This window comes from Hirundo rustica, chromosome 10 (genome assembly GCF_015227805.2).
Source record: "Hirundo rustica isolate bHirRus1 chromosome 10, bHirRus1.pri.v3, whole genome shotgun sequence".
Lineage (NCBI taxonomy): Eukaryota > Metazoa > Chordata > Aves > Passeriformes > Hirundinidae > Hirundo > Hirundo rustica.
Window position 1 is genome coordinate 24,276,693 of NC_053459.1, and position 25,966 is coordinate 24,302,658.

Here is a 25,966-nt window from a genome sequence, read left to right on the forward strand (position 1 = left end):
TGATTTTGGGGGAAAAAAAGCAGAAACCCATCTAGGAAGGGAAGTTTTGGTGCTTTTTTACACAGTAACAAAAAAAGAAAACATTTACAAGGAAGAACATTATTTCAAATCTGTTATACATCTCTCTTCTAATTTCTTTTTAGCAAAAATTAACACGCAAAAGGAAAACAAAAGGAAGTGAAGATAACACAGCTCCAGCCTGTCTGCTCCCCATACCGTAATCTGATCAGTGATCAATAACAGATCATTCCAACGGTTAAAAAAATCTTTGTACTGCACACACACAAACCTTGCCTCGCTACAAAGCAGCAGCCAAACAAGAATTTTCCGTTCCCCATCTCATCCCTCAAGCTCTGACGTTCCACCCGTTCCGTCAGTTCTCTCCATGAGGGAGGCCCGGGGGAACCCCGCGCTCTACCCCACAAACACTCGGAGATGGAGCCGTGGCTTTCTCCCCACAAATACAGAACTCCAGATGCCCTTACGGAACTCCCCGACATCCCCAAAGCATCCATTTCCAAACGAGATTCGTGCTGGAAAAGCTCTGGAGCACCCGGGAGCGTCCCTGCGCAGGGTACGAGGGACCTCTGGTGGAAGCGGATTCCAGCGGCAGATAAATATTTATATCCTCATTTATTTCTCTAATTACAGGAACCGAACCTCTTTAACCCATGGAACATCAGTGTCTAACACAATATTCCAATCCACTTTATCCTCCCGCTCTCCAGCTCCAAATTAAAAATAAAGCGGTGCCCTCAGGAATATTTTACTAAATTCTGTCAAGCACCGCATCCCAACCTGCTGGAAACAGCTTCACTTTGGGCCTGGATCAGCACTTGGATCAACACTGGAAAAAGTCAAATTATCCCCAGAATTCCAAGATCACAGGTTTTAGTGGGGAAAAGCTCTATTTGATCAGTGCCTCAGGTTTACAAGACAAATATCTCTCCAACTTTACAACTCGTGACAGAATTTAATTTCTTCAGTGGGAAGAACACCACTAAAACTGATTCCCAGATTTTTGTAGGGTTTCAGAAGCACCAAATACTGTCCTGTGAGTGGCAATAGCCACTGGCAGTGAGGATCCAACCAACCTGTTCCCTGCTCAGGGACAGGGAGACACTTCCTGCACCTCACACCGCGGCAATTCCTGCTCTTGGAATTCCTGAATCATTCCGTGCACTCCAGTCTGTAATTCCCTCAAATCTTGTCTTCTGTCACAAAACTGAAGGCAGCATTTCCAGACTCTGTATTTATTTACTTATGGACCTAAAAATCCCAATTCAGAGACAGTCACAGAGCTGTTTGTATTCCAAAAATGGGATCTGCGTTTGGGGTTTATTTAGGGAGACCTTAGAAAGAGAAATGCAGCCTCCAGCTACTGGTCAAGGTGCAATATTTATTCCAAAATCAAATTTAATTTTGATCCCCTAAATCAACCTCTCAAAGTCTCTTTTAGCAAATATAAAAATCAACCAACAAAACAAAACCAAATATCAACCAGGAAACCACATTTCTTTGCATGAAAGGCGCCACAAATTGAAGTTTTTTGGGAACACAATATCCTAAACACACAGCACACAAGACCACTTGGAAAAGCCTTTTTTTTCCAGCAAGAACACCTCCAAAAACTGCTGAAATCCAGGTCTGATTTCCACAGTCACACATCCTGATGAGGAATCTCTGCCTGGAGGTCATTTGAGACACCGAAAAATCCCTTTTTAACCCATTATCCACCCAGCGAACCCACAGCGGAGCTTTCACTTATCCCAGATCCCAGAGAGAAAGCCAACAAAGGCAAAAGAAGGAATTCCCGCCGGACTCACGGGGGTGCTGCTGTCGGAGAAGGTGTTCATGCTGATGGACCTGCTCATCTTGCCCGAGGACGGTGACCTTGGCGACACTGGGGACGTTGGGGACGTTGGGGACGTTGGGGACGTTGGGGATGGGCTGCGCCTGTCCCGGAGCTCCGGGGACGATGGGGACGGGTCCTGGCGCTGCAGGTGCTCACGCCATGCTCGCTGGATGCTGAGGGAACAAAGGGTTTCAGTGCAGATCCCTGGCCCAGAACATTGGGATTGGGGGGTTCCTGCATTTTGTGATAAGGGTCACGTGGAACTGCCTCTGTGGGGTTTGTATAAGGCACCGCTGGGATAATTTAGGATATTTATTAAGGAGAATCGAGGAATTCTGGAGTGGTCTGGGCTGGAAAGGGCCTTAAAGATCATCTGGTTCCAAACTTCTAACACGTTACTCAGAGTCCAGCCCAGCCCCAAAACCTATGGAAGTGATTCCAGTTGAGGCCATCCAGGACTCGGAATTTCTCCTGGATCCCGCAGTCAAAATAAAAATATCCATTTGTCCATTTAAAGGAATTAACAACCTTCTAAATCTTATTTTCATGCCACATTTCAGATTATAATTCAGATACAACTGGAATTTGAGAGCCAGAGCAGTATCATGGAATTATGGAATTCCAGATTGGTTTAGGTTGGAAAATGTCACCTCATTCCATCCTCTGCCTTGGGCAGGGACAATTTCCACTTGCTCCAAACCCCATCAAACCCGGCCTGGAACAATTCCAGCATCCACAACTTCTCTGTAGGATTAGCTCCTTGTAGGATTTTTAAGCAATTGAGGGTTTGTTCACTGGGATGAGCAGTATTTACATATTTATATTTACATATTTACATTTACATATTTATATTCACGTATTTATATTCACATGTATTTCTGTTTTAAAGCCAGAAAACAGACTGAGCTTAAGTCGTAATTACCTTCCTAGAAATCTCCCTGAAAATGGATTCTTTCATCTGTTTTTTATTTGCATGACTTAAAAGCTTAAAAGACACTGGGTTTTAATTTGAAACTTCATGTTCTTTTAATATTTTAATATGCATTAATATTTGAATGGCCTGTAAGTGAGGCAGTGTTTGCTGGATGGAGGCAATTCCTGCACCAGACCTGGAGGATCCGTGCTGGGAGAGGCTCCAAAGGGAATCCTGGACTCTGATAAATATGTGGGGAAGTTTTAATTATTCAAAATCGAGACTTCTAGAATAAACGACCCCAGGGGAAACTTCATATCATGTAATGTACGGCAAAAATTTAAATTATTCTATAATTCGAAGAGAGGGTTGTCTCAGGATATGAGGAAGGGTTTTTTTCATAAGGGTGGTGAGGTGGGAGATGGCCCATCCCTAAAAACACCCCAAATCAGGCTGACAGGTGACCTAACTGAGGCCATCCCAGCTCAGGACTGGACTAAAATGTCGTGAAAGGTCCCTTCCAACGCGAAGCACTCCATGATTCCCTGGTTCTGCGGCATTTGGAGCCCCGGGATGCGCATCCCTCCCTTCCCGGCGGTGCACTAGGTGTCAGCCTGTGCCTTGGCTGAGTGCTGGCAGCTGCCCGGCTTCCCGAGGAAATCCCGCTTTTCCCGAGCCACAAGGGCTGTGCTGCACCCCCAGAACAGGAATTCTGCACTTCCACGGCCTCTCCTTCCAGGGCATCCATGGGAAACGGGTGTTGGATGGGAAAAACGCCACGGAAAAGGCTCTGTGCTGCCCTTCCCTCCTCTCACACACGGGAAAACCCAGCAGATTCCCAAAGATTCTGTAGTTACACGGGGGACATGACACAATTACTGCAACACTGACGTTTAATATTTGAAAGTCGGTTCAAAGGGAACCCGTGTGATTCTGTGATTCACCCCAGGATGGTTTGGGTGGGAAGGGAATGTAAATCCCATCCCATTCCCACCCCTCCCACAGCAGGGACACCTCCCACTGTCCCAGGCTGCTCCAAGCCCTGTCCAACCTGGCCTTGGGCACTGCCAGGGATCCAGGGGCAGCCACAGCTGCTCTGGAATTCCATCCCAGCCCCTTCCCACCCTCACAGCCAGGAATTCCTTCCCAATCTCCCATCCATCCATCCAGCCCTGCCTTCTGGCCATGTGAAGCCATTCCCTGTGTCCTGTCCGTCCAGCCCTGTCAGTCCAGCCCGACTGTCCCCAGTCCCTCTCCAGCTCTCCTGGAGCCCCTTCAGGCCCTGGAAGGTCACAATTTGGTCACTTTGGAGCCTCCTCTTTTTTTTCCAGGCTGAACAATCCCAAGTTTCTCAGCTTCACATTCTTAAACATAGACAACTTAATAATTTGCTAATCGGAAGCTCTTTTTTCCAGTTACATCCAGAAATCCAGGATGGATCCAGTGTGGATCCTGCAGCTCAGGAATTGGCCACCCTCAGCTGCATTCCAAGGCAGACCCAAGACTGTTCCTTACTCACATTTTCACTTTGGATTCCAAGGGTTGGAGGTTGATAGGATATTCCTGGATATTATTTTCTTCATCCATGGTGAGCTGATGGCTACGGGAAAGAAAAGGAAATCAGTTTAACGTGTTCCAACCTGATTCCTGCAATCCTGTGTATGAATTCCATAATCTGGACAAGAACAAACAAGGGCTGCTGATCAGAAGGTGTTGCTGACTTTGGAGGAAGTTGTCTGGATCTCTGTGTACAGCTCCCAACAAAAAAAAAATGGGAATTCGGATCCAATTTTCCAGTGGGAACCTGCCTGAATCCCTGTTTTAAATCTTCCAGCTGCCGCAGCTCCAGGAACAGGCACAGCCAGCAAAAGAGCTGCTGCAAATAAAAAAACCCCTGGTATATCTAAAAGATATTCCTGCTCAATTAACTTCCATCCCCATGGCCACACTGGAAAAACTGGAGAGGGAAATGGAAAGGAACAATGGGAATGCTGGCAGCAAATGAGTTACAGCAGCAAAAGCCACAGGGGGATGAAGAATAAATTCTTTATAATAAATGATGGCCGAGGAGTTGCTGCTGGGAACTGATGGCTTGAAGAAAGCAATTTGAAAATGCTGGGATATCCAAATCCAGCATCTGGGAACACTGCCTTGGATGGGTGCAGCAGCATGGATTGAATGGCAGCTCTTGGCTGTGGATTTGAGACTTTACTGGGCACTCAATGATACTGTTGTCAGAAATTGTCCTCTTGTAACTAAAAATAGGGAATGTTTATGGGAGAGAGGCAAAATTTGGGATATTGTCTGTGACAAAGAGGATCCCACAACGAAGGAGGGATTTTCACACCTTGGAAAATCCATTTCACTTTCTCATGGGTGAGATATTTTGGAAAAGGCACATTTACCTTTGGAGCGAGTCTTTGCCATCATTGACCTGTTCCAGGGTGTGCTGGAGTCTCTTGAGTTCTTCCTGCAAGGGGAGAGAGAAAAAATTCATTATTTTTATGGGAAGCCCTTGGAGGTTCCCTCTCAGCCTCAAGACAAACCAAGTTTTGAGTCAACCCCGAAACAAAAACAACCCCGAAAGTGCCACCTATGAGATTTTAAACTTAGAAATCCATAATAATGACAAAAAAACCCAATATTTCATTGACAATCCAGCACAAGTTTGAAAGGAAACATCAGAGCTACAAAAATAATACACAGAGTAAAAGGGAGAAGTTTTCTTTCGCATCTTGGGTGTCTTTGATTCCAGAGACGCTCTTGGGAAGAGCACCAGCTCCTGCTCCCCTCGTTCTGCAACCAAAACCTATTCGGGTTCTTCTTCAAGAGATTTCCAGCCTGCACCAGTTTAATGTGGCGGATGTGGAGCTGGGAATCCCCACATCCATGGTAATTCCCAGGGAAAATCCATCACTGGCCTTCAGCACAGACGTTTGGCTTAAGAAATGGAACTTTTTTGAGGCCCAGCTCAGTTCAGAGATAACCACACAACCTTTCCTCCTCCCACATTTTCCCTCTGGCGGTTTTTCCAGCCTCCTCCGGAGCTGGGTACAGTAATTTAGAATGTGAAAACAATTTGCAGTTGACTTTATCCATAGCTCAGGGTGCCAAAAGCTGCCTGACTTCCATAAATCACTCCTGGTGTTTGACATCATTTTCTATTAACCCCGGGGTGAAGACTGAACAGAGAACAAAAAAGCAAAAGCCAAAATTGGTCGTGACGTTTTTGACTACTCTGAATTAAACATCACCGGGCAGTGCCTCTAAAAGCTGGGATAAAAGGCAGCTCTGGAAGGGGCACGGCGGAGTTTGCATAATTGGGAAGAGGAGGAGACAGGAAATCGATCCTAATTTCAGCCGGGCGTCATTAACCATGGAATATCGATCGGCGCTCCTCGCGGGGGGATTTATGGAGCTGCCCGTGGTGCTGAGCCCGTGGAAAAGGGGTTGGAAGCTGCAGGGGCACTGAGGGGGAGAGCGACAGCCAGGACGGGGCCACCCCCAGCTCCACATCCCGCCTGGAGCCACCCGGCTCCGCAGTCTCCAGGGAATGAAACTGGAAGGGATCCACGCTGCTGTTGGAACCCAGGATGAGTTACGGTGCCTCTCTGAGCCTGGATAAAACAAATATATTTTGAAACTTCCTGGGGTTTTCTTTTCCTTCCTTCAGCTGGATACAGACGTGGACAGGGATTGGGCAGCTCCAGACATGGAGACACCGAGGGAAAAAAAAATCCAGGAAAGCTTGAGGAGCACATTCAGAGCAACCTGACGTGTCTCTTCCTAGTCCTTAACACGCACATTTCATCTGTCCATTAATTGTTTTTTAGCCTGAGCATACCCAGCATCCTGGGGTTCGTTAATTTTATATGTTTTTCATTTTTTTTATTGCTTTAATTGCACTACACACTTGAGTCTGGATTACTTTGGAGAGGAATTCCAGGAGATTGGAATGCAGGCAAGGTGAATTCCAGCACGGCAGGGGAAATCTCACATGACAGATCCATTTCTGAATTCCCAGAGGAGGGGTTTTCCCCAGAAAAATCCGGAAGCTCTTTTTATAGCTCCTGAGCCTGTTAATTTTAGTGACAACAACAGAGGCGTGTTTGAAAACTGAAAGGAAATCTATTAATCCAATTTTCAGCTTTTTAGCATGGAAATGTCTGTAACTCTCACAAAAGTGCGATGAACTAATTTGGGAATCAGAAGGTTCCTGTAAAAAATAACAATCCCATCTATGAAAAAAATATTATTTCTACATTATTCTCTTTCTGGGATTTTAGGAGGAAACCTGAGGAGTCTTGGGGGGTGGAGGAGGCTCAGGGGGGACCTTGTGGCCCTACACAACTCCCTGACAGGAGGGGACAGCCGGGCTGGGATTGGGATCTACTCCCAGGGAACAGGGACAGGAGGAGAGGGAACGGCCTCAGGCTGGGCCACGGGAGGCTCAGGTTGGACACCAACAGGAATTTTTTCATGGAAAGGGCGCTCAGGCCGTGGAAGTGCCCATGAAGGTTTGGAGTGCTCATCCCAGGAGGCGTCCAAGGAATTCCTGGATGTGGCACCCAGTGACAAGTTGAGCATCAGGCACTGGTTGGATCCTGGAGGGCTTTTCCCGCTCCCGGGATTCTGGGCATGAGAAGAAAATCCCTGCCAAGCCTTCCAGGTGAAGCAGCACAGGTGGGAAGGAGGAGGCTCGGGAGCTGCTGAGCAGTGAAATCTCCGCTCTCAGACGCTGCCGATGGCTCCGAAGATGTTTTTAATTGCGAGTGGTTACTCGGCAACTGCATCCCGTGTGCAGCAGCGCCGCTCTTCACCTGGAGCAGGGAAACACCGGGATGGCTCCTCAGGAACACCGGGATGGCTCCTCAGGAATAAACACCGGGATGGCTCCTCAGGAATAAACACCGGGATGGCTCCTCAGGAACATTGGGATGGCTCCACACAGTCATTGGGATGGCTCCTCACAAACCTGGGCAGGGCCAGGAAGCAGTGTCAGCAACAAGCCACAAGTGCTCCTCCTCAAGTTGTGCTTCTGGTGCCCAGCAGCAGGAAAAGCCATGGAAACTCAGCTGCAGGTGGAATCATCTCTCCTCCACCTCCTTCCCAACAAACCAGTCTGGAATTCCATGGCATGAGGCTGCCTCCAGTGTCCATGGGATGTGGAGATGCTGCTCATGTTGGAGGCTGGTGGGGCATGGAATTCCAAGGAAGCCTTGGAGTGTACACTGGAGTTCATCCCAATCCTGGATCTGTTTTCCCAGTCCTGGGTCTGTTTTCCCAATCCTGGATCTGTTTTCCCACTCCTATTTAACACAACCAAACCTAAGTAGGTTTCAAGTGGCAGCTGAAGCAGAGAGTTTTGAACTGGGATCTTAAATCCCATCTCATTCCATCACCTGCCACGAGCAGCGACACTTCCACGGACCGGGATGCTCCTGCTAACCTGACACAGGGATTGGGATGCACAGGACCCTTAAAATCAACCCAGAGCTGAAATAACCAAAGCTTTTCCCTCAGAGATCGCACTCCAAAGTCAAAGCAGAACCATGGCACCATTCCCAAGGTCTCTCAGCTCCTCAGTTATCCCGTTCCCATTCTCATTCCCATTCCCATTCCCGTTCCCATTCCCATTCCCGTTCCCGTTCCCGTTCCCACAGCTGCCTCATGTGCTGTGGGAAGCGCTGGGCATTGAGCGCAGAGCAGGTTCTGGATGTTTGACTGACAGAATCCCCAGCACCCAGCAGGGCCTTGGGATAAAAAAAGGACATCCCAGGAAAACCTGAAATGCAAACCAAGGAAAGCAGCACGGGAAGGCCTGAGATGGAAACCGGTCACATTCAATCTGGGAAAGCAAAGGGCTGCACTTGGTATGAATAATTCACAAACAGCCTCAGACAAATGATCTCAGGTCTAGGAGGAAATGGGAAAACCTCTGGAGGCTGCAGCTCTTTTTTATTCCTGCCTGGTTCCTGCTGAATGCTATTTTCTCTGGGGTTATTTTCACTCTTAAAAAAAAAAAAAATATATATATATATATATATATATATATATATGGATATCTAAACAGTTATCCTGGATGTTCAGAGAATACAGCAGTCCCCAGAGAAATCCTTTCATTTTATATTCATCACTGCTAGTAAATTATTCATTAACAAGGATCACGCAATGGGGGAAAAATTAAAAATTGGCAAATTAGTTTTCATTTGTTGACGTTAATTATTTAGTGTTGTTCCCTTTTATTAGAGAAAACACAGAGGGGGATTAGTCTTGTTCTGGCACGCCGAGTTTGCTCCCCAGACTTCTCCCAAATTAGCATTGCTGTGGCTACTTCTGTGGAAAATCCACAGGAATGCGGCTCCAGCGCTGAGATGTTGGGGCAGATTTGGATTTCTGAATTCCAGATAAACCTTTGGATATTTTTCAACAGCACTTTGGAAAGGAATTGGCAGGTGGGGCTTTATTTCCAGATATCATGCCAGCCACGGCATTAATGGAGATCCCATTAATTAATCTGTGGCTGAGCTCAGCCACAAACACCCAACATTCCCATCAGCCTCATTCCAACAAAGAAATATCCTGATATTTAACAGGCAGTGGAAATGAAATTGTCTCCGCAGCAATTTGGTTTGGATTTTGCGGCCTCGCTGCCCTGAAGAACAAGAGGCAGGAGAAGTTAATCACAAGTGCTGGAGGCAGACTCACACTGAGCTTTGCTTCCCAAATCTCCGGCTCTCCCTAATCCTGCTCCTGAGCTCACAGGAGCGGCCAGGACAACTTGTTCAACACCTCATCCAATTTTTCTTCCTTCTAATTTCCCTGGCTGCTCCATCCTGAAAAGCTGGAAAAGCTTTGATTCCTCCCAGCTTCAACTCTGATTTTTCTGGAATACTCTCCGAGTGAAACCCACCCCTCATTTATATAAATATGTATAAAATAGCTATAAAATAATGATTTAAACCCCACCTGGCTTTGTGGGAGTCCCCATTATGACCAAACTATACCTATTTCAATATTTTCAACAAGTTCCTGGGAGATAAAACTGCTCTTGGTGGTGCTCAGCTGAGAGCCTGAGAGGAAATAATCCCAGCTGAGCCTTTCCAGGGAAGTTCGATTCTTCAATCACAGAGCCAAAATCCCGGTTTTCTGCAGCAGCTGGTCCTGCTCCTGAATTTCTTTGCTGAGAAATCAAAGGTGACACCAGGACCTGCAGCATCATCAGTTAATTCAGTCAGATGGGGTCAGCTTTTAATGAACTGAATTAAACAATGTTGCCTTGATTGGGTTGTTAATTTTGCCCTCCCTGGCTGAGGCTTTTGGTGCGTCTTTGCAGAGGGAAGGGGCCTTTCCCCAGTCCCAGTTTCCTGCAAACAACATCCCTAGGAGGATTTCAAAGACAGGACAGGAAATTAAAGGTCTCAACTCCCAGACATCACAAGATCAGACCAAAAACCAAATCAAATCCCAGCGTTCACAAACAAAACCTGGGATAATGAAAGGAAGCCCTGGCCACGGGAAGGGGGTGGAATTACATCAGCTTTGTTCCTTCCAGGACCTTTCTCCAAACTAAACCAAAATGCTGAATAATTATTCAGAGTGAAAGAGCCCCCAAAAGTGACAAGGACCCCCCTTCCCTCACTGCCTGCTCTCCCTGCAGTCTCTGCCAGCAAGGAGCCTGTGCTTTGTGTTTCCAAGACCAAAACCGAATTCAAAGGTCAGAAAGAGTAACAACAAAACCTTTCCTTTAAAATGTCTCCATCCAAGGGGCAGAAAGGACAGAAACTCGGTTCACCAGAGCTTTGAACTTTTCTGTCTTCCAAAAACAAGGCAGAGCCTTGGGCTCACGGGCTCACGGGCAGCGTCTCACGGGTTAAACCCCTTCTTTTCCAGCTGCTTTTTGAGCACCTTTAATTTTCCGAGTTCACAGTGACGCCAAAGACCTTTCACAGCCGAGCCTGAGAGTGAAACATCCCATTTTTTTCCAGGTTTAATGCTACAGGAATGTCAGGAACACCGCTGAAACCACACACAACCTCTGCCCAGCTGCGCCGAGGTCACAGGAGTGAACTTTATCAACTGCAAAGCAGCAGAAAAGGTCAAACGGGCACGAGGAGTCACATCCCTGCGGATTCTGCGTGTGTGGAGGGCTGAGGGGAGAGCTGGGAGGAAATGTTCTGGAAATGTTAGGCTGGAGATGCTTCTTTAGTGCTGTGCTTGGACCTCTGGCAGCTGCAGCATTCACGGGAGGGATCTGTCACAGTCTGGCTGAAAGGGAATACGAACGTTGGCGCTGGTGTTCTCCTGCTGCCTTTGTCAGGGATTGCTGGAGCTGGTAAAGGTCAAATCACGGCTCCCACAGGAAAGGCTTTCCAGGGAGATCAGCTCTGGCTGTGGGAAGGAAAGGGCAGGTGGGTGATGTCTGTGATCTCTGTGAGCCAGGCAAAGCCGGGGTGTTTGGGCATGTTCCTGTCACAGGAAAGAATTCCAGCCCTTCCATCCCTGTGCCGGGCTCTCCGGTGGGACACGGAGCTGGGATGGGGGAACTGGAAGCACGTGGCTCTCCAGCCCATGTAAAACATTAAAACCACCTTAAAACACAATCCCTACATTTAGGGATCAAGCCCAGGAGTATCAACTGGATCCCTGGTTCAGCGACCACTTCCTTGTTGGAAAATCCATTTTTATGGACAGAAGAAACCGACACAGAACACCAAAGCACCAGGACTGCAAAGCTGTGCCATCCCAATCCGAGCAACTCCTGAGAGCCAGAATCCCCTGCTGGAGAACCCCAGGATGGTTTGGGTTGGAATGGTTCTTAGAGCCCATCCAATTCCACCCAGGACACCTTCCACTGTCCCAGGCCGCTCCAGCCTGGCCCTGGAAACTTCCAGGGATCCAGGGGCAGCCACAGCTCCTCCGGGAATTCCATCCCAGCCCCTCCCCACCCTCCCAGGGAGGAATTCCTTCCCAATGTCCCACCTACCGGAACAGCTCCATGGAAGAGGAAAAACACTCCCAGCTAAGTTGTGAGGATGGTGAGCACAAATCAACCAGCACCGAAGTGTTTCTTCCTTCATCACACAGGTAATTAGGAATACACAGGGTTGTGTGATGCTATTAAACAGGATCTCGTGCTGCTGGTGGGAATACAATTCCATGGCAATAGTTTATCCTGGGAAGTCGGCTCAGTGGGGTTGCAGCGTGCCAAGTGGAAATGGGAACCATTTGTTTTCTGTCTGCGCTGCGGCAGGAGCTGGCAGGGGTTTTATGGAGCGTCCCTGGCAGCCTCCAACTGTTATTTTTCCAAATTAACGCCGTGCCTACGGAGTTAATGGGAGTGCAGGCAGCGAGGGGTCTCTCCACAGGCCTGGCATCGAGCTCGGGATCCTTTGCAGGAGCAGGGAGTAAAACCTGACACAGATTTCTGCAATTGCTGCTCTGCTTCACGGGATGTCTCCAGACACAGCCCATGCTGCTCTCAGGACAGAGGACACGGCGCCGCCGCTGCTCCCCCAAACCGAGGGCACCAGAAGGACTCAGGGACACAGGGAAGGGAGCTTGGCAAGAAGACAAGAGGTTTTCTATTTGTGACGGGGTGGAGAAACAACCTCTGCCTTCCCAGGGAGCTCCACAAGTCCTTGACCCCGCCAACACTGATTTTTGAGAGGGCTCCTGCAGAGTTTTAGCTGAGGACATCCTGGGGGCACAAGGAAAGGCAATTCCTGCTCATAAAGGGAGGAATTGCCCCGAAGATTCACCCTAGGAGGTGATGGAACTCATTCCCCCTGCCACTGGAGCTCTGGCTTTGGGGCAGAAGGAGTCACACAAGTCTGCTCTGATGGATAATGGAGAATCCTGGAATATCTTCAGCTGGAAGGAACCACCAGGATCACCCAGGGTGTCTGGTCCTGCACAGACACCCCAACAATCCCACCCTGGGCATCCCTGGGAGCGTTGTCCCAATGCTCCTGGAGCTCGGGGAGATTTGGGAATGTGCCCATTCCCTGTTCAGTGCCCAGCACATTCTGGGAGAGGAACCTTTCCTTGATCTCCAGCACTAGGGAGGCAGCAAATCCTGCATCCTTTAACCTCTCTGAATCCCATTTATTACAGAAATATTCCAGGCTGGATGGCTCCAGGACTTATCCAGTGCCCCCAAAAATTTCCAGGCCAGATCTCTCTCATCCCCACCTTTTCACTGCTGATCCCTGCCCACCTCCAGCTCTGGATGTGCCACCCTTCCCTTGGGCTCCTCCTTTCCCTTCTAACCTGAGTTTTATCCATCTTGACAAGGAATTCTCCCAGCTCCAGAGCGGCTTTAAACAATCACTTTATCCCTACTACATTAATCTGGCTCCTACAGAACAGCAGCTCTGCCACTGGACTGGAGAAGAGGAATCAATTTTCCAGGAGCAGCTTGTTTTTATTCCATCAGCTTTCCTTTCCCAATGATCCCTTGTCCCTTGCCTTGCCCCGACAGATTTCTGCATGCAGAACTTTTTCCAGATGGCAGATTCGGCGCAGACAGCAATTTGCATAATTTAAATCTGCTTCCTGGCATCAATTACAGCACAACGCACCGCGGGCTTGGATTTCCAGGGCTGGGCAGTGCCCAGGAATTGCAGGTGACTCTGGAAAACCCTGCCTGAGCCATGGCATGGAGAAGAGCTGAAATCAGAAGTATTTCCTCATGGAAATAGTAATTCCCATGGGAACGTGCTCCAAACTGCACCAGTTCTTTCCAGGGAACTCCAGTAGCTCAGTGGCTGCTCGGGAGTGAGAAGGTCAAGGAGAGCTCCTGGTGACAAAATTGGATTTTCCCACAAGGACAAACACAACTTTGGGAGTGTTCCAAGAAGGCTGCAACAAATCCATGGTCAGTGAATCTCTTTTTCCTCTTTTCCAGGCCCCAGAGGCCAGGCTGAGAGCCGGAATCACCTCTTTGGGATTCACAGCACACGCATCGATCCCAAACGTGCGCGGTCACTTGGGATGCAACCCCTCCCAACGGGCGCCTCCTGCCAAAAATGAATTCTTCACCTTCTGAGGCTCCAGCCTATACCAAAACACAGGTTTCTGTCCCAAAATACACCCAGGAACGACGGAGGGATGGAAGCGCTGGGCGCAGAAATGTGCTGGCAAACACGGGATGCGAAGGGATCCCTCTTCCAGAGAGCCCCGCGGCAGAAGCCCGAATCCCCAAATAACCCCACGCGAACGCGCGCGTTCCCCAGAGCCCGCCTCGCTGCCCTCAGTTTGTGACGCCGTGGAGCCGTCCCCTGGCACGTGCCCTGCTCGGGGCCGGCCGAGCCTGAGCGTTCCTCTGCCCGTTCGGCAGCGGGGAGGGACACGATGGACCCAACCCAACGCAACCCAACCCAACCCAACCCTACCCAACCCAACCCAACCCAACCCAACCCTACCCAACCCTACCCAACCCAACCCAACCCAACCTAACCCTACCCAACCCAACCCAACCCAACCCTACCCAACCCTACCCTACCCAACCCAACCCTACCCTACCCAACCCAACCCAACCCAACCCAACCCTACCCAACCCAACCCAACCCAACCCTACCCAACCCAACCCAACCCTACCCAACCCAACCCTACCCAACCCAACCCAACCCAACCCTACCCAACCCAACCCACCCAACCCAACCCAACCCTACCCAACCCAACCCAACCCAACCCTACCCTACCCAACCCAACCCAACCCAACCCTACCCAACCCAACCCAACCCAACCCAACCCAACCCTACCCAACCCTACCCAACCCAACCCAACCCTACCCAACCCAACCCCGCGCTCTGCGGCCAGCCGGGCTGCTGGGAACGGCGCTGAGCTGGAAAAGCGCTGGGTTCGATCTGTGAGCACCCCGAGCGAGCCAATGCCTCCAAACGTCTGCGTGCCTTATGTCTCAGTCAATGCCTTTTCATTTCTGCACCGCGTGTTTGCCGCCTTCTCCCCCCCTCAGAGGAGCTTTAATTCTGATTTGGGCTCCCTGAGCCCCATTTCCACCGTCAGAACTCGTGTTTAGGAACGCCAGATGATAAATTCCCTAATTCCGTGATTTGTGGGGTTGTGACAGGCCCCACAGGCCTGAGGCCGCTTCATCCCCAGGCAGGGAGCACCTCCACCCCCTCGTGACAGAATTCCAAACTATTAAGGCCGTATTTTCAATTTTTTTTTTTTTTTTTTAATATTCCCAGGCTGCTCCCAGTGCAATTCCTTCCCCCCAGCCCGGTGTGGATGTGTTTGCTCTGTCCTGATGGTGAATTCCCGTCAACTTTCTGCCAAGGAAAAATTCCCAGATGCTCCAGCCCGGTGTGGATGTGTTTGCTCTGTCCTGATGGTGAATTCCCGTCAACTTTCTGCCAAGGAAAAATTCCCAGATGCTCCTCAGTGGGAATCACATCTATCACCCTCAGCCCTCTGCTCCACTTTTAATTACAGCACTCAGGATCCTTCCTTCAAATCCTAAACCCGAGGAGAGAGGAATTTTCATTTGCACAATGTCCGTGAAATTCCCTGCTCCTGTGGCATCCATTTCTGCTGTTTCCTGGACGAAGGGAGAGATTCCCTCTCTTTCCCTTTTTCCATGAAGGATGAGTTTGCCCCAAGTCACAATCACTTTAAAATCAGTTGTGTTTTGTGCCCACACTGAATTATCAGGGTCATTTTCCATCAGCAACTGCACTTGTAAATGGATAATTCAGGGGGTTTTTGCCTGGGATATATTGCAGTTTGAACAACGATTTAATTTTCATTATACCCAGCCTGGGTCTTGATTTTTGGGTGTAGGCAGATCCTGGTTTTGGCAGAACTTTGGGATGAGGAGTTTGACACAAATAGCTGCTGAAACGCTGACCTAAAATAATGCTGAGAGGGGTTTACACAGACCCCTTCCCCCATTCAGGCTGAGCCTAAGCCCCGCCAGCTCTCCCAGATTCCTTTGGCATCATTCCCTTTGCAATTTTCCATCGGGATTCCAATCAATGACCACCACCACAACGGCCCTGGATGGAAAATTCCCGTCAGGCACTGCCGGCCCCATCGGATTCCTCAGGGAGAGAAGGAAGGCGATGGGATAAAAGCTTGGGATGCTTTTGTGGAGAGGGAAAACAAGACGGGAGATGATTTAAAATCACCCCGAAGCTCAGGCACCTGGAAAAACTGAAAGCTCCACACTTCTCACTCAGTTTTTAGCACATAAAAACCACTTTAAATACTTGATAATTGAAGGAATTTAAAGGATTAACAAGAAATTAATTAATAAAAGACCCTCGCCTGTGTCTTTCTGAAAGCAGCCGCTCCACATTGTTTTAAAAGGCACCAAGTTGAACATTCTCCAAGTGCTTTTTAATAAATGTAAATAATATTCCAAAGCAGGGACGAAATGCCAGCAGTTGAGGGGTGGCTGAGCCATCCACAGCATGTAAATGAATTCCCTGCCTGGATATCAGGACGTGGATGTGCAGCCTTCAGGAATCAAAGGAGCAAAACTTGCACAGCTTGAAAAGAGCTTCCCAGAGCTCCCAAAAAAATCCCTTTTATTATTTATGTGGGAAAAGCAGAGGAGCAGCAAGGGGGAAGAGTTGCAGGGGACACCAGGATTCGGTGAAACCTGACAGAAAACGCTGGATTTTGGTGAAATTGAGGGCAGGTGAATTAATCATGAACAAGGGAAATGCAAAAAACACTGGAGGATGTAATTGGATTTACACACAAAGCAAATGGCAGAATTCCTGCAGCTGGGAGAGCAGATCCAGCTTCCTTCAGTGGAGTCATGGAATTATTAAAGCTGGGAAAGGCCTCGAGGGTATTCCTGAACCCAAGAGAACGGCCTGGGAAATGATCTCCCGTTCCTGGGGGATGGGAGCTCCTCTCTACGTTGTTCCCAACAGCTCACCTGGATCCAGCGGAGTTCACTGGCCCAGTTCAGTGTCAGACTGATTCTCAAATTCCCACTTCTCCACAGTTTTCCTGTTTCCACTCTGGGACCAGATCTGTTTCCACTCCCTTAAATGAGGGATTGTCCCACTTCAGTCTCCAGGTCTCACAGAGAAAGAGAAGAGCTGAGAATTCCTTTTCCTCGTGGATATATTCCCAGCTCTGTTTTTAACTCAAAACCACTCTTTAGACCCTTCAATGCTCTGACCCTGCTAAATGGAAATGGAAATGTCCCCACAGCAAGATCCTGCTGAAAGCTCGGGATGAGCAGAGCTGCCCAGACTCCAACTAAAGCCTGGGCTGAGATCCTTCCTTTGGGAGATATTTCCATGTTTTCTCTGGGTGTTTTCACTCTCTGTAGTTATTCTCCATATTTACTCTCTCTATTCACATCCTGTAGTTGCTCATCCAACCTGTTGTAAGGAAGTGAGCTGGAACTCCGGTCCCAGCCCTTGTCCTCAGGGACAGCACAGAAATCTGGGATAACGCCTGGAGGTGTCCAGCTTCCCCTGCCCACCTGAACCCAGCGTGCTGCAGTCAGGTTTTTCAGCCGTAGAAAATACGGAATATTTTGGAATATTGGCTTTGCTGTGTTTTCCCAGCTGGAATCAGGGCACTGACAGCCACAGGTTGTTAAAATAGTTACAAATCCCCTGAAAGAGGAAAACTTCCCCTCAGAGAGCTCATCCCAGCCAGTTTGTCATTATTCCTGTGCTCTCTTCGGCATCCAGGGAAATTGCGGGAAGTACAAACATTCCCTGGCATTTGATCTCTTCCCAGTATTTCAGGTCTGTACGAGCTTCTGCACACAAAGCCAGGCTTTAGCCCTTGGGCACATAAAGAGTCTCCCTGGTTTCATTGGGATTCCAGGAATCCCAAAGTGCCAGAGCAGGAACCCGCAGGACAGAAAATCCAGGTTTTAAGAGATTTAAAGCAGGGAAAGGACTCCAGTTCTGTCTGTGCCTTGGAATGCTCAGGGAAAGCAGGGGACAAAAGTATTGGACACAATTCCCGAGGTTTGGCAGTGCTGCATTGGGAGCACGGAGTGATCCCAGCACCTACGGCTCAGGGAAACTCTTTTGGATTTATTTTATTTATAAGAATCCTCTTGAGTTTCTCCAGCCTCTTGGGAAGCTGAAAAACTTGAACCAGCAAAGGCAACTCAAATATATTCAGGTCCAATTAAGTGAGACATTCCTAATACAGCCTTTTTTTTTTTCTTTTTTTTTCTTTTTTTTCTTTTTTTTCTTTTTTTTCTTTTTTTCCCTGTGCAATTTAACAAATTAGTTTCCAGCATCTGACAAGTTATCCTGGAAAACAGAGAATCTCGGATTAATTCCAGCCTGGGAGAAATGAGAATTCAATATTTGCTGATTTCCAGCCACCCACTCTGCAACTCGGAGCCGTGGAGGATCCATCAATCCCAGCGTGTTCAGCCTCCTCCTCCCGTGAGGAATGGGATGTGCAGGATGGATCCTCAGCTGAGGGTCGGCTCCCTGCCCCTGGAATTCCTGAGGAACCACTCCCAGCTCCCTGCGTGTCCTCTGAGCGTCTGTTCCTTGTGTCTCTTCAGGAAATACCTCCTGAAACAAGGATCTCAATCCAGGATTTAGTTGGAGTTTGGGCAGCTCTGTTAAATTCCCACCCTCTGGTGTTTGTCACAGTCACTCCCATCCATCACATCCCGAAGGATTTCCTCGGAATGAGGTTTGGAAAAGCCCTGTGGAATGTCTGTATCCTCGGAATGAGGTTTGGAAAAGCCCTGTGGAATGTCTGTATCCTTGGAATGGGGTTTGGAAAAGCCTCGTGGGATGTCTGTATCCTTGGAATGAGGTTTGGAAAAGCCTCGTGGGATGTCTGTGCCCTGGGAATGAGGTTTGGAAAAGCCCTGTGGAATGTCTGTATCCTTGGAATGAGGTTTGGAAAAGCCACGTGGGATGTCTGTGCCCTGGGAATGAGGTTTGGAAAAGCCTCGTGGGATGTCTGTGCCCTTGGAATGAGGTTTGGGAAAGCCTCGTGGGATGTCTGTGCCCTTGGAATGAGGTTTGGAAAAGCCTCGTGGGATGTCTGTGCCCTTGGAATGAGGTTTGGAAAAGCCTCGTGGGATGTCTGTATCCTTGGAATGAGGTTTGGAAAAGCCTCGTGGGATGTCTGTATCCTTGGAATGAGGTTTGGAAAAGCCTCGTGGGATGTCTGTGCCCTTGGAATGAGGTTTGGAAAAGCCTCGTGGGATGTCTGTGCCCTGGGAATGAGGTTTGGAAAAGCCTCGTGGGATGTCTGTATCCTTGGAACGAGGTTTGGAAAAGCCTCGTGGGATGTCTGTGCCCTTGGAATGAGGTTTGGAAAAGCCTCGTGGGATGTCTGTGCCCTTGGAATGAGGTTTGGAAAAGCCTCGTGGGATGTCTGTGCCCTGGGAATGAGGTTTGGAAAAGCCTCGTGGGATGTCTGTGCCCTTGGAATGAGGTTTGGAAAAGCCTCGTGGGATGTCTGTGCCCTGGGAATGAGGTTTGGAAAAGCCTCGTGGGATGTCTGTATCCTTGGAACGAGGTTTGGAAAAGCCTCGTGGGATGTTTGTGCCCTGGGAATGAGGTTTGGAAAAGCCTCGAGGGCTGCCTGTGCCCGGTGCAGAGGGGATGGAGTTCGGGGAGGAAGGAATCACCCTGTGGAAGCTGCTCCCGAGGGATTCTCTGCTCCAAGGTGCTGGGGAAGGAGCCTGGCAGCCCGATCCAGCCAGCCCTGCTACAACTGCTCCTGCAGGAACCCCAAAAATAATCAATCAATCCCACACCGAGGAATTATCTCAGCGCTCTGCCCACTGCCAGAGCCCGGATTGGTCCCGCAGCATTCCCGGGATGACTTCATCGGGATCCAGCCCTGAGCTTTTCCGTGTTGACAAACAGCTGAACTCCTGCCTCCAGGAGCCCCGCATCCATCCGCCGGCTATTCCAGCCTTTGGATGGCCAGGGGCTGAAATCCCTGCGGAATTCCGAGCCTCGGAGCCGCGGGCTGTTCCCCCCCCAGGATGCACAGCCGCGATTTCCCTCCCGATAACTGCACGGCCCAAAGAGAGAAAGCTGTGAAAATCCAGGGAAATTCTGCCACAGCAGCCCGGCCGCTGCTCGGCAGAGCCCTGAGAATCCCCGAGAATCCTCAGGCATCTTTTCCAAGCGCTGTTTGGAATTGTTATCACCCGGAGACGATTCCCCGTTCCCGAGCACAGAACCCAGCCTCAATAAAGCGCGGTAAATTCCCTCCACAAACTCACAGCTCCCCAGGAATCGCTCCAGCCGCCTTCTCCCGAGGTAAAAGTGCCGCCGGATCCCAGATCCCTTCAGGAAATCTGCCTGCGCATCCCCGGCAGGCGAGACACATCCATGTCCCGGTGGGCATCCCGCAGCCCCCCACCCCTTCCCTGAGTTATTCCCGAGGGAGCTGCTCCGTCCCAGAGCCGCGCCAGAGGCGGCTCGGGCGTTCCTTGGGGAATGACATCCCTTACCAGCCGCATGGTGAAGTTCCCCAGGAAAAGGAGGCAGGAATGCGGCTCCTCCCGGCGCCGGCTCCCGTGGAATAGCAGGAGACGGGGAAGCTGCAAACCTCGGAGCTGAGCTCACCCGAAAGGCACCAGAAAAACCTCAAAGAGAGAGGGGGGGTGGAAAAAAAAATAAAATGGGAAGAGCCAGAGCGGGAGCGAGCAGCGCAAAGCAGCGAGATGAGAAACTTCTGGCACGGCTCCAGCGCGGGGATGGATCCGCTGTCATTCCCAGCCATTCAGAGGCGGGAGTGAGGCGAAACTCGGATTTACGGGCGGCTTTGGAGCCGGCTCTGGCCGCTGCAAGGAGCCTTTCCGAGGGAATCCAGCCAGGAGCGGTGCTGGGTCCGAAAGGGAACGGCGGGGTGGGGGTGTGCGGCACACAGAGATGCATCCATCCCGTGTTCTGCTTCACGTGGGCTGTTCTCCAGATTTTATTTTATGTATTTTCTATATGCTGTATTCTATATTCTGTACTCTGTATTCTGTATTTTGTATTCTACTTAATGTCTTCTGTTTCCTGTCTTTTATTTTATAGGTTCTACATTCGGTTTTCTATCTTCTGGTTTATATTTTGTATTTTTTATACGAATGAACCCAGGTGCCGGCACAAACTCCACCTTCCGTCAGCTCCTCGATGGGAATTTTTGTTATGCACAATCCCAGCCCCAAAACCTGCATCCAAGTGGCTTCACTGGGGTTTATGACGCTCTTCTGGCACACCAACAAATTCCTTGAGGGGTTTTCCCCTAACATCGCCAAAAATCCGTTTTTCCAGAGGTAATTCCAAGGATTTCAAGCACGTGGTGAGGTGTCAGTGCTCCGAGCCCAAACTTGTGCAAAGATTTCTGCTTTGGCAGGCAGTGAAAGGGAGATAAATAATAATCCAAAACGGTAAAAATTGCCAAATTTTCTTAGGCCAGAAGGCTCAAACAGCCCTTGGTGCTCCCTCACTCCTCCAAACTCCAGTTTTCCATGGAATTATTTGGTCTCCTGGCCCTGTCCCTCACCTCTCCATGCAGGAAAACCCTCCCCGCCCTGCCCAGGAGCCGGGGTTGTCCCTCGCTGCGCTCCCAGAGCTGATCCCATGGAAGGATTTGATGGATGGCCTTGGGCAGCAGATGGAAAGGGAGAGGAGCTGTTCCTGCTCCTCGGGAGAGCGGGAAGGACACCAAGAGCTCTGGTGGGGAAGCAGGATCCGGGCATGTTCCTGCCATCCAAGCTGCTCCATTCCCACCAGATTCTGGGTTAATGAGCACTCCCTGTCCAGCAGAAATCCAGGAGCTCCCCCGTTCCCAGAACAGCCTTAAACCGGGGGCTCAACCAGGAATTAAAGCCACGGAGCTAGAGGGATAATTCACACACCCATACGTGGAATTTCAGGGGTGCTTTAACCAGATCTTCCCGGAGCAGCAATTCCCACTGCTGGATTTGACCATGGATTTGCTGTGTTTTAGGGGCTGTGGGGATTTGGTTCCCGGGGTCTGGTCAGGGGTGGAGTGAGGTGATCCAGACAGAGCAGGGAGGGGCAGGATGGTCTGTATGGAATAGGATGGATCCTCTGGAGTAGGGAGATCCCTCTGGAGCAGGATGAACCCTCTGGAGCAGGGAGATCCCTCTGGAGCAGGGAGATCCCTCTGGAGCAGGGAGATCCCTCTGGAACAGGATGGATCCTCTGGAGCAGGGAGATCCCTCTGGAGCAGGGAGATCCCTCTGGAGCAGGGAGATCCCTCTGGAGCAGGATGGACCCTCTGGAACAGGATGGTCCCTCTGGAGCAGGGAGATCCCTCTGGAGCAGGATGGATCCTCTGGAGCAGGGAGATCCCTCTGGAGCAGGGAGATCCTTCTGGAGCAGGGAGATCCCTCTGGAACAGGATGATCCCTCTGGAGCAGGATGATCCCTCTGGAGCAGGATGGACCCTCTGGAGCAGGATGGTCCCTCTGGAGCAGGGAGATCCCTCTGGAGCAGGATGGTCCCTCTGGAGCAGGGAGATCCCTCTGGAGCAAGGTGCTCCATCTGGAATGGGGCGCTCCAGCCAGCCCACGATGCTCCTCAACATTCCCAGCTCCCGGTCTCATCCCAGCTCTGCTCTCCAGGGCACACCTGCCGCTCCTCCTGAGCCACGCCCAGGCCACCTCTGTCCCCTGTCAAAGCAAAGGGGGTTTGAGCCAGTCCCAGGATGTCTTTAGGCCAGGCCTAAGCTCCGCATCAGGAGAAGGTGCCGTGGGTGTTGTGCCCTCACACCCTCACCAAACCGAGCCCAGGCCTTGAGACCTTCAAGGCTTTTGACTAAAACTGCGCCTAACGAGGGCTCTGGCGCTGAATCCTGATTTTCTGACCGCGCCCAGGATAAACCCGGCCCCTCTAAACAGCACACGAATCATTTACAGAGACCGGCCCCAGCGCTTGGGGCCCGACAGAAAGGAAGAGCCGGGCTGGCTCCCTCTGCTCCAACCCTCCCCGGGGAGCTCGTTAGCCTGGAAACACTTGCTGGAGAGTTCCAGCAATCTCTCGGCGCTGGCTCTGCCTGGGATTCCCGCTCCCGGATGCTCCGGCCGAACAAAAGCTCCGGGATGGCTCCCGCAGCCTCCCCCAAATTTCAGGGAACAGATCCCCAGATATTTAAGAATGAAATTATTGAACCGCCTCGGTCAAATGCTGGAGTTGTCTCATCCCGCCCACGCTCGGGCGCTTCCAGATGGATTTATCCAGGAGAAAATAAAATCCTGGCTGTGGCTCCTTGCAGGGGATCCGTAGGAACCTCCAATTCCTTGCAAAATGAAGCCTGAAAAGCAGATTTCCAGTAGCCATGAAGATGGGAAAAAATCATTCCTACTTTCAAAAGGAAAAGGGAAGGAAAAGGGAAGGAAAAGGGAAGGAAAAGGGAAGGAAAAGGGAAGGAAAAGGGAAGGAAAAGGGAAGGGAAGGGAAGGGAAGGGAAGGGAAGGGAAGGGAAGGGAAGGGAAGGGAAGGGAAGGGAAGGGAAGGGAAGGGAAGGGAAGGGAAGGGAAGGGAAGGGAAGGGAAGGGAAGGGAAGGGGAGGGAAATCCAGGGAGCTGCAGACCAGGGAGCCTCACCTGTGTGTGGAGGTGGGATTGACAGGGGATATTGGGAAGGAATTCCTGGCTGGCAGGGTGGGCAGGCCCTGGCACAGATTCCCAGAGCAGCTGCGGCTGCCCCTGGATCCCTGGAAGTGTCCAAGGGATGGACGGGCCTTGGTTGGATGGGGCTTGGAGCAGCCTGGGCCAGTGGAAGTTACCAGCGGTGGGATGGGATTTAAGGCTCCTTCCAACACAAACCATTCCAGGACTCTGTGCTAAGATGAGGATCCCACCTGCAATTTTCCCATGGGATTGGGGGCTCAGGGGATCCATACAAACCCCACCTTTCCTGGTAGGACACGCTGGGCCCAGGCAGCAGAGACCCCATCCCAACATCCCAACACCCCCCACTTCCAGGCCTTGGATCCCTGGTCTGGATGGAAACGCAGAATTCCCCATTCCATGCACCAGATGAAGGCACTTGTGCATTGGAATAAAAAAAAAAAAATTAATTATTATTTTAATATTTTAAGTTCACCAATTTCCTTTCAAACCACACCATTTCAAGAATTCTAAATTACTAAATCAGACCCCATGGAAACACTTGGAAAATACTGGATTTATCCCTGGAAACACCTGGAGATGGCTTTGGATACATCCTGGGAACTTCATCCTGGTGCTGGGAAATCCCCCCTTCATTCCTACCTGGTTAATTAATAAAACCCAATGTCCCCAAAAGAACTTTCTCCAACACAAATTCCCTGGAACTCATGGAAAATGGCTTTGGTTGAGATGTGCTCCATGTTGGAGCCGGGCCTGAGGGATGTGCATGGAAAGATTTCCAATGCAAAGCAAGGAATAACTGATCCAAGTGGGACCTGCAGCATCTGGGGCCCTTAATGAGTTGTTGGAGCAAATTAATTTCCATGTGTAATATATTCGGAGACTACGCGGAAATCTGGGAATTTAATTAATCACTGCATTAAAAAAAAAAAAAAAAAAAGGATTGGAGATAATTGTAAGTAAATATTTCTTAATTATTCTTCTAATTCCATGGGTAATTTGGAGGCATTTCTGTTCTAAACCCCAAATAGTTCAGGCACAAACTCCCCTCCCAATCCCGAGCAGAGCTGTGGGATGTAAAGCATATATTTCCTAGGAAAAGCAGCAGGAATTATGCAAATTCCCATTAATTTCTCCTTAAATTGGATGCTGCCATTCCCTCCCCTTTATTATCCCTAATTAATTGCCCTGCCCAACACCTCTTGTGTCTTGTGTCTGTTCATCCTCTTCCCAATTTTACTGTGGATTTTGCTCCATTAAAACTTCCCAGTGCCTTTTTTTTTTTTTTTTTTCCCCATTCCAGAGGCTTCCCAGAGCAGGAACCAACAGCTCTTGTGGTGAATTATGGATTTCAGGTCCTCGAATCTCTCCAGAATGTTTATTTGGAGCATCCTTGTGCTGTGCAAGATTGAGTGGAGCTCTTGGAAACTCCGTTTTTCTTTCCTGGAAGCTGCCTTTGCTCCCTTAAAACCCAATCCCGGCTCCCACAGAGCTTAAATCAAATCCGGGCGCTGCATCCATCAGCCTGAGGGGGGAATGAATGGAGAAACTCCCAAATCCCATCCTGCTTCCTACGGACACGAATTGTTTAAAATGCCCTTTCCAGCCTTTTCCTCCAGGAGCTGAGCGATTACAGGGGCTGAAACTCCCAAGATTTGCACGGGATTATCTGGAGGTGAATGTTCATGGTTCATCCATCAAATGTCTGGGGGTTTTGGTGCTGTTGAGAGAAAACTCCCTGGGAAAATGGAGTGTATCCATTGGCTCCGGTGCTTTGGGAAAACCGAGGGAATTCTGAGCCAGAGTTCATCTGGGAAAATTAATCATTGTGTTTAAATATGGAATCTTTATGCTTGAGAGCAAGTAGTAAAAATAAAATAAAAATCGTTGTTTTTACTGCTGCTCAGCCCTCGGGATGCAAATCCAGCGGGAAGCGCTCTTCCCATTGTTCCTGCTGCTCCTCACGGGCCTGCTCCAGTTAATGATGGGTTTTAATTAGTCATGAGCGGCGCCTGGGGAATAAGATAAACGCTCTCCCCTGATTTACAACATCTCCCAGATTGCATCAGTCCAAACAAAGGAAAACCGGGAATTATCACTGATGGATGAGCCTGGGTGGGATCTGGGGGGATTCCTCCAAAGAAACACCCCGGGACGGGAGCTCTGCTGCCAGCACGGGATTCAGGGCATGGGGACCCCCAAAAAGGAGCAGAGGGGTCGGGAATCCCATTCTCCGCGGCGCTGAGCTGCGGGGCGGCTCCGGGAGCGCGCTCGGAGGGGCAGAGCCGGGAGTTTGTAACAGGAGCAGCTCCAGGGGCAGAAGCGGGCAGCGCTGGGGCTCCTGGGCGCCCAGAGCGGGATTTCTGTGGGGAGCGGGAAGGCAGAAATCAGCATTTCAGGGTAAAGGCCAGGGCTGGAGCTGTAACGGGGCTTTGGGGGTCTGGGTCTCACCTCCGCGGATGTGCCAAGCACCTCCTCAGCTCCTTTTCCATGGAAACACCAGAAAATCCCAACTCCGGCCCTGCCAGCGGCACCCGGGACACGAGGGAGACAAAATCCAAGCTGGGAGAGGCCGGGCCTCATCCCGCAGCTGCCTCGGGGCAGAGCA

At 50.1% G+C, this 25,966-nt stretch overlaps 1 protein-coding gene across 1 annotated transcript in view; it reads right to left on the minus strand.

Moving 5' to 3' along the window:
- Window positions 1–20,244, minus strand: part of SCHIP1 (schwannomin interacting protein 1) — an 86,139-nt gene extending 65,895 nt beyond the window's left edge. Inside the window, exons 1-4 of the mRNA XM_040074431.2 lie at window positions 20,221–20,244; window positions 5,174–5,238; window positions 4,288–4,368; window positions 1,827–2,028 (exon numbers count right to left, since the gene is read on the minus strand). Of these exons, the coding sequence (XP_039930365.1) occupies window positions 1,827–2,028; window positions 4,288–4,368; window positions 5,174–5,238; window positions 20,221–20,229 (357 nt within the window). The 5' untranslated portion in view covers window positions 20,230–20,244. The remainder of the gene's footprint in view (window positions 1–1,826; window positions 2,029–4,287; window positions 4,369–5,173; window positions 5,239–20,220) is intronic.
- Window positions 20,245–25,966: the final 5,722 nt, after the last annotated feature.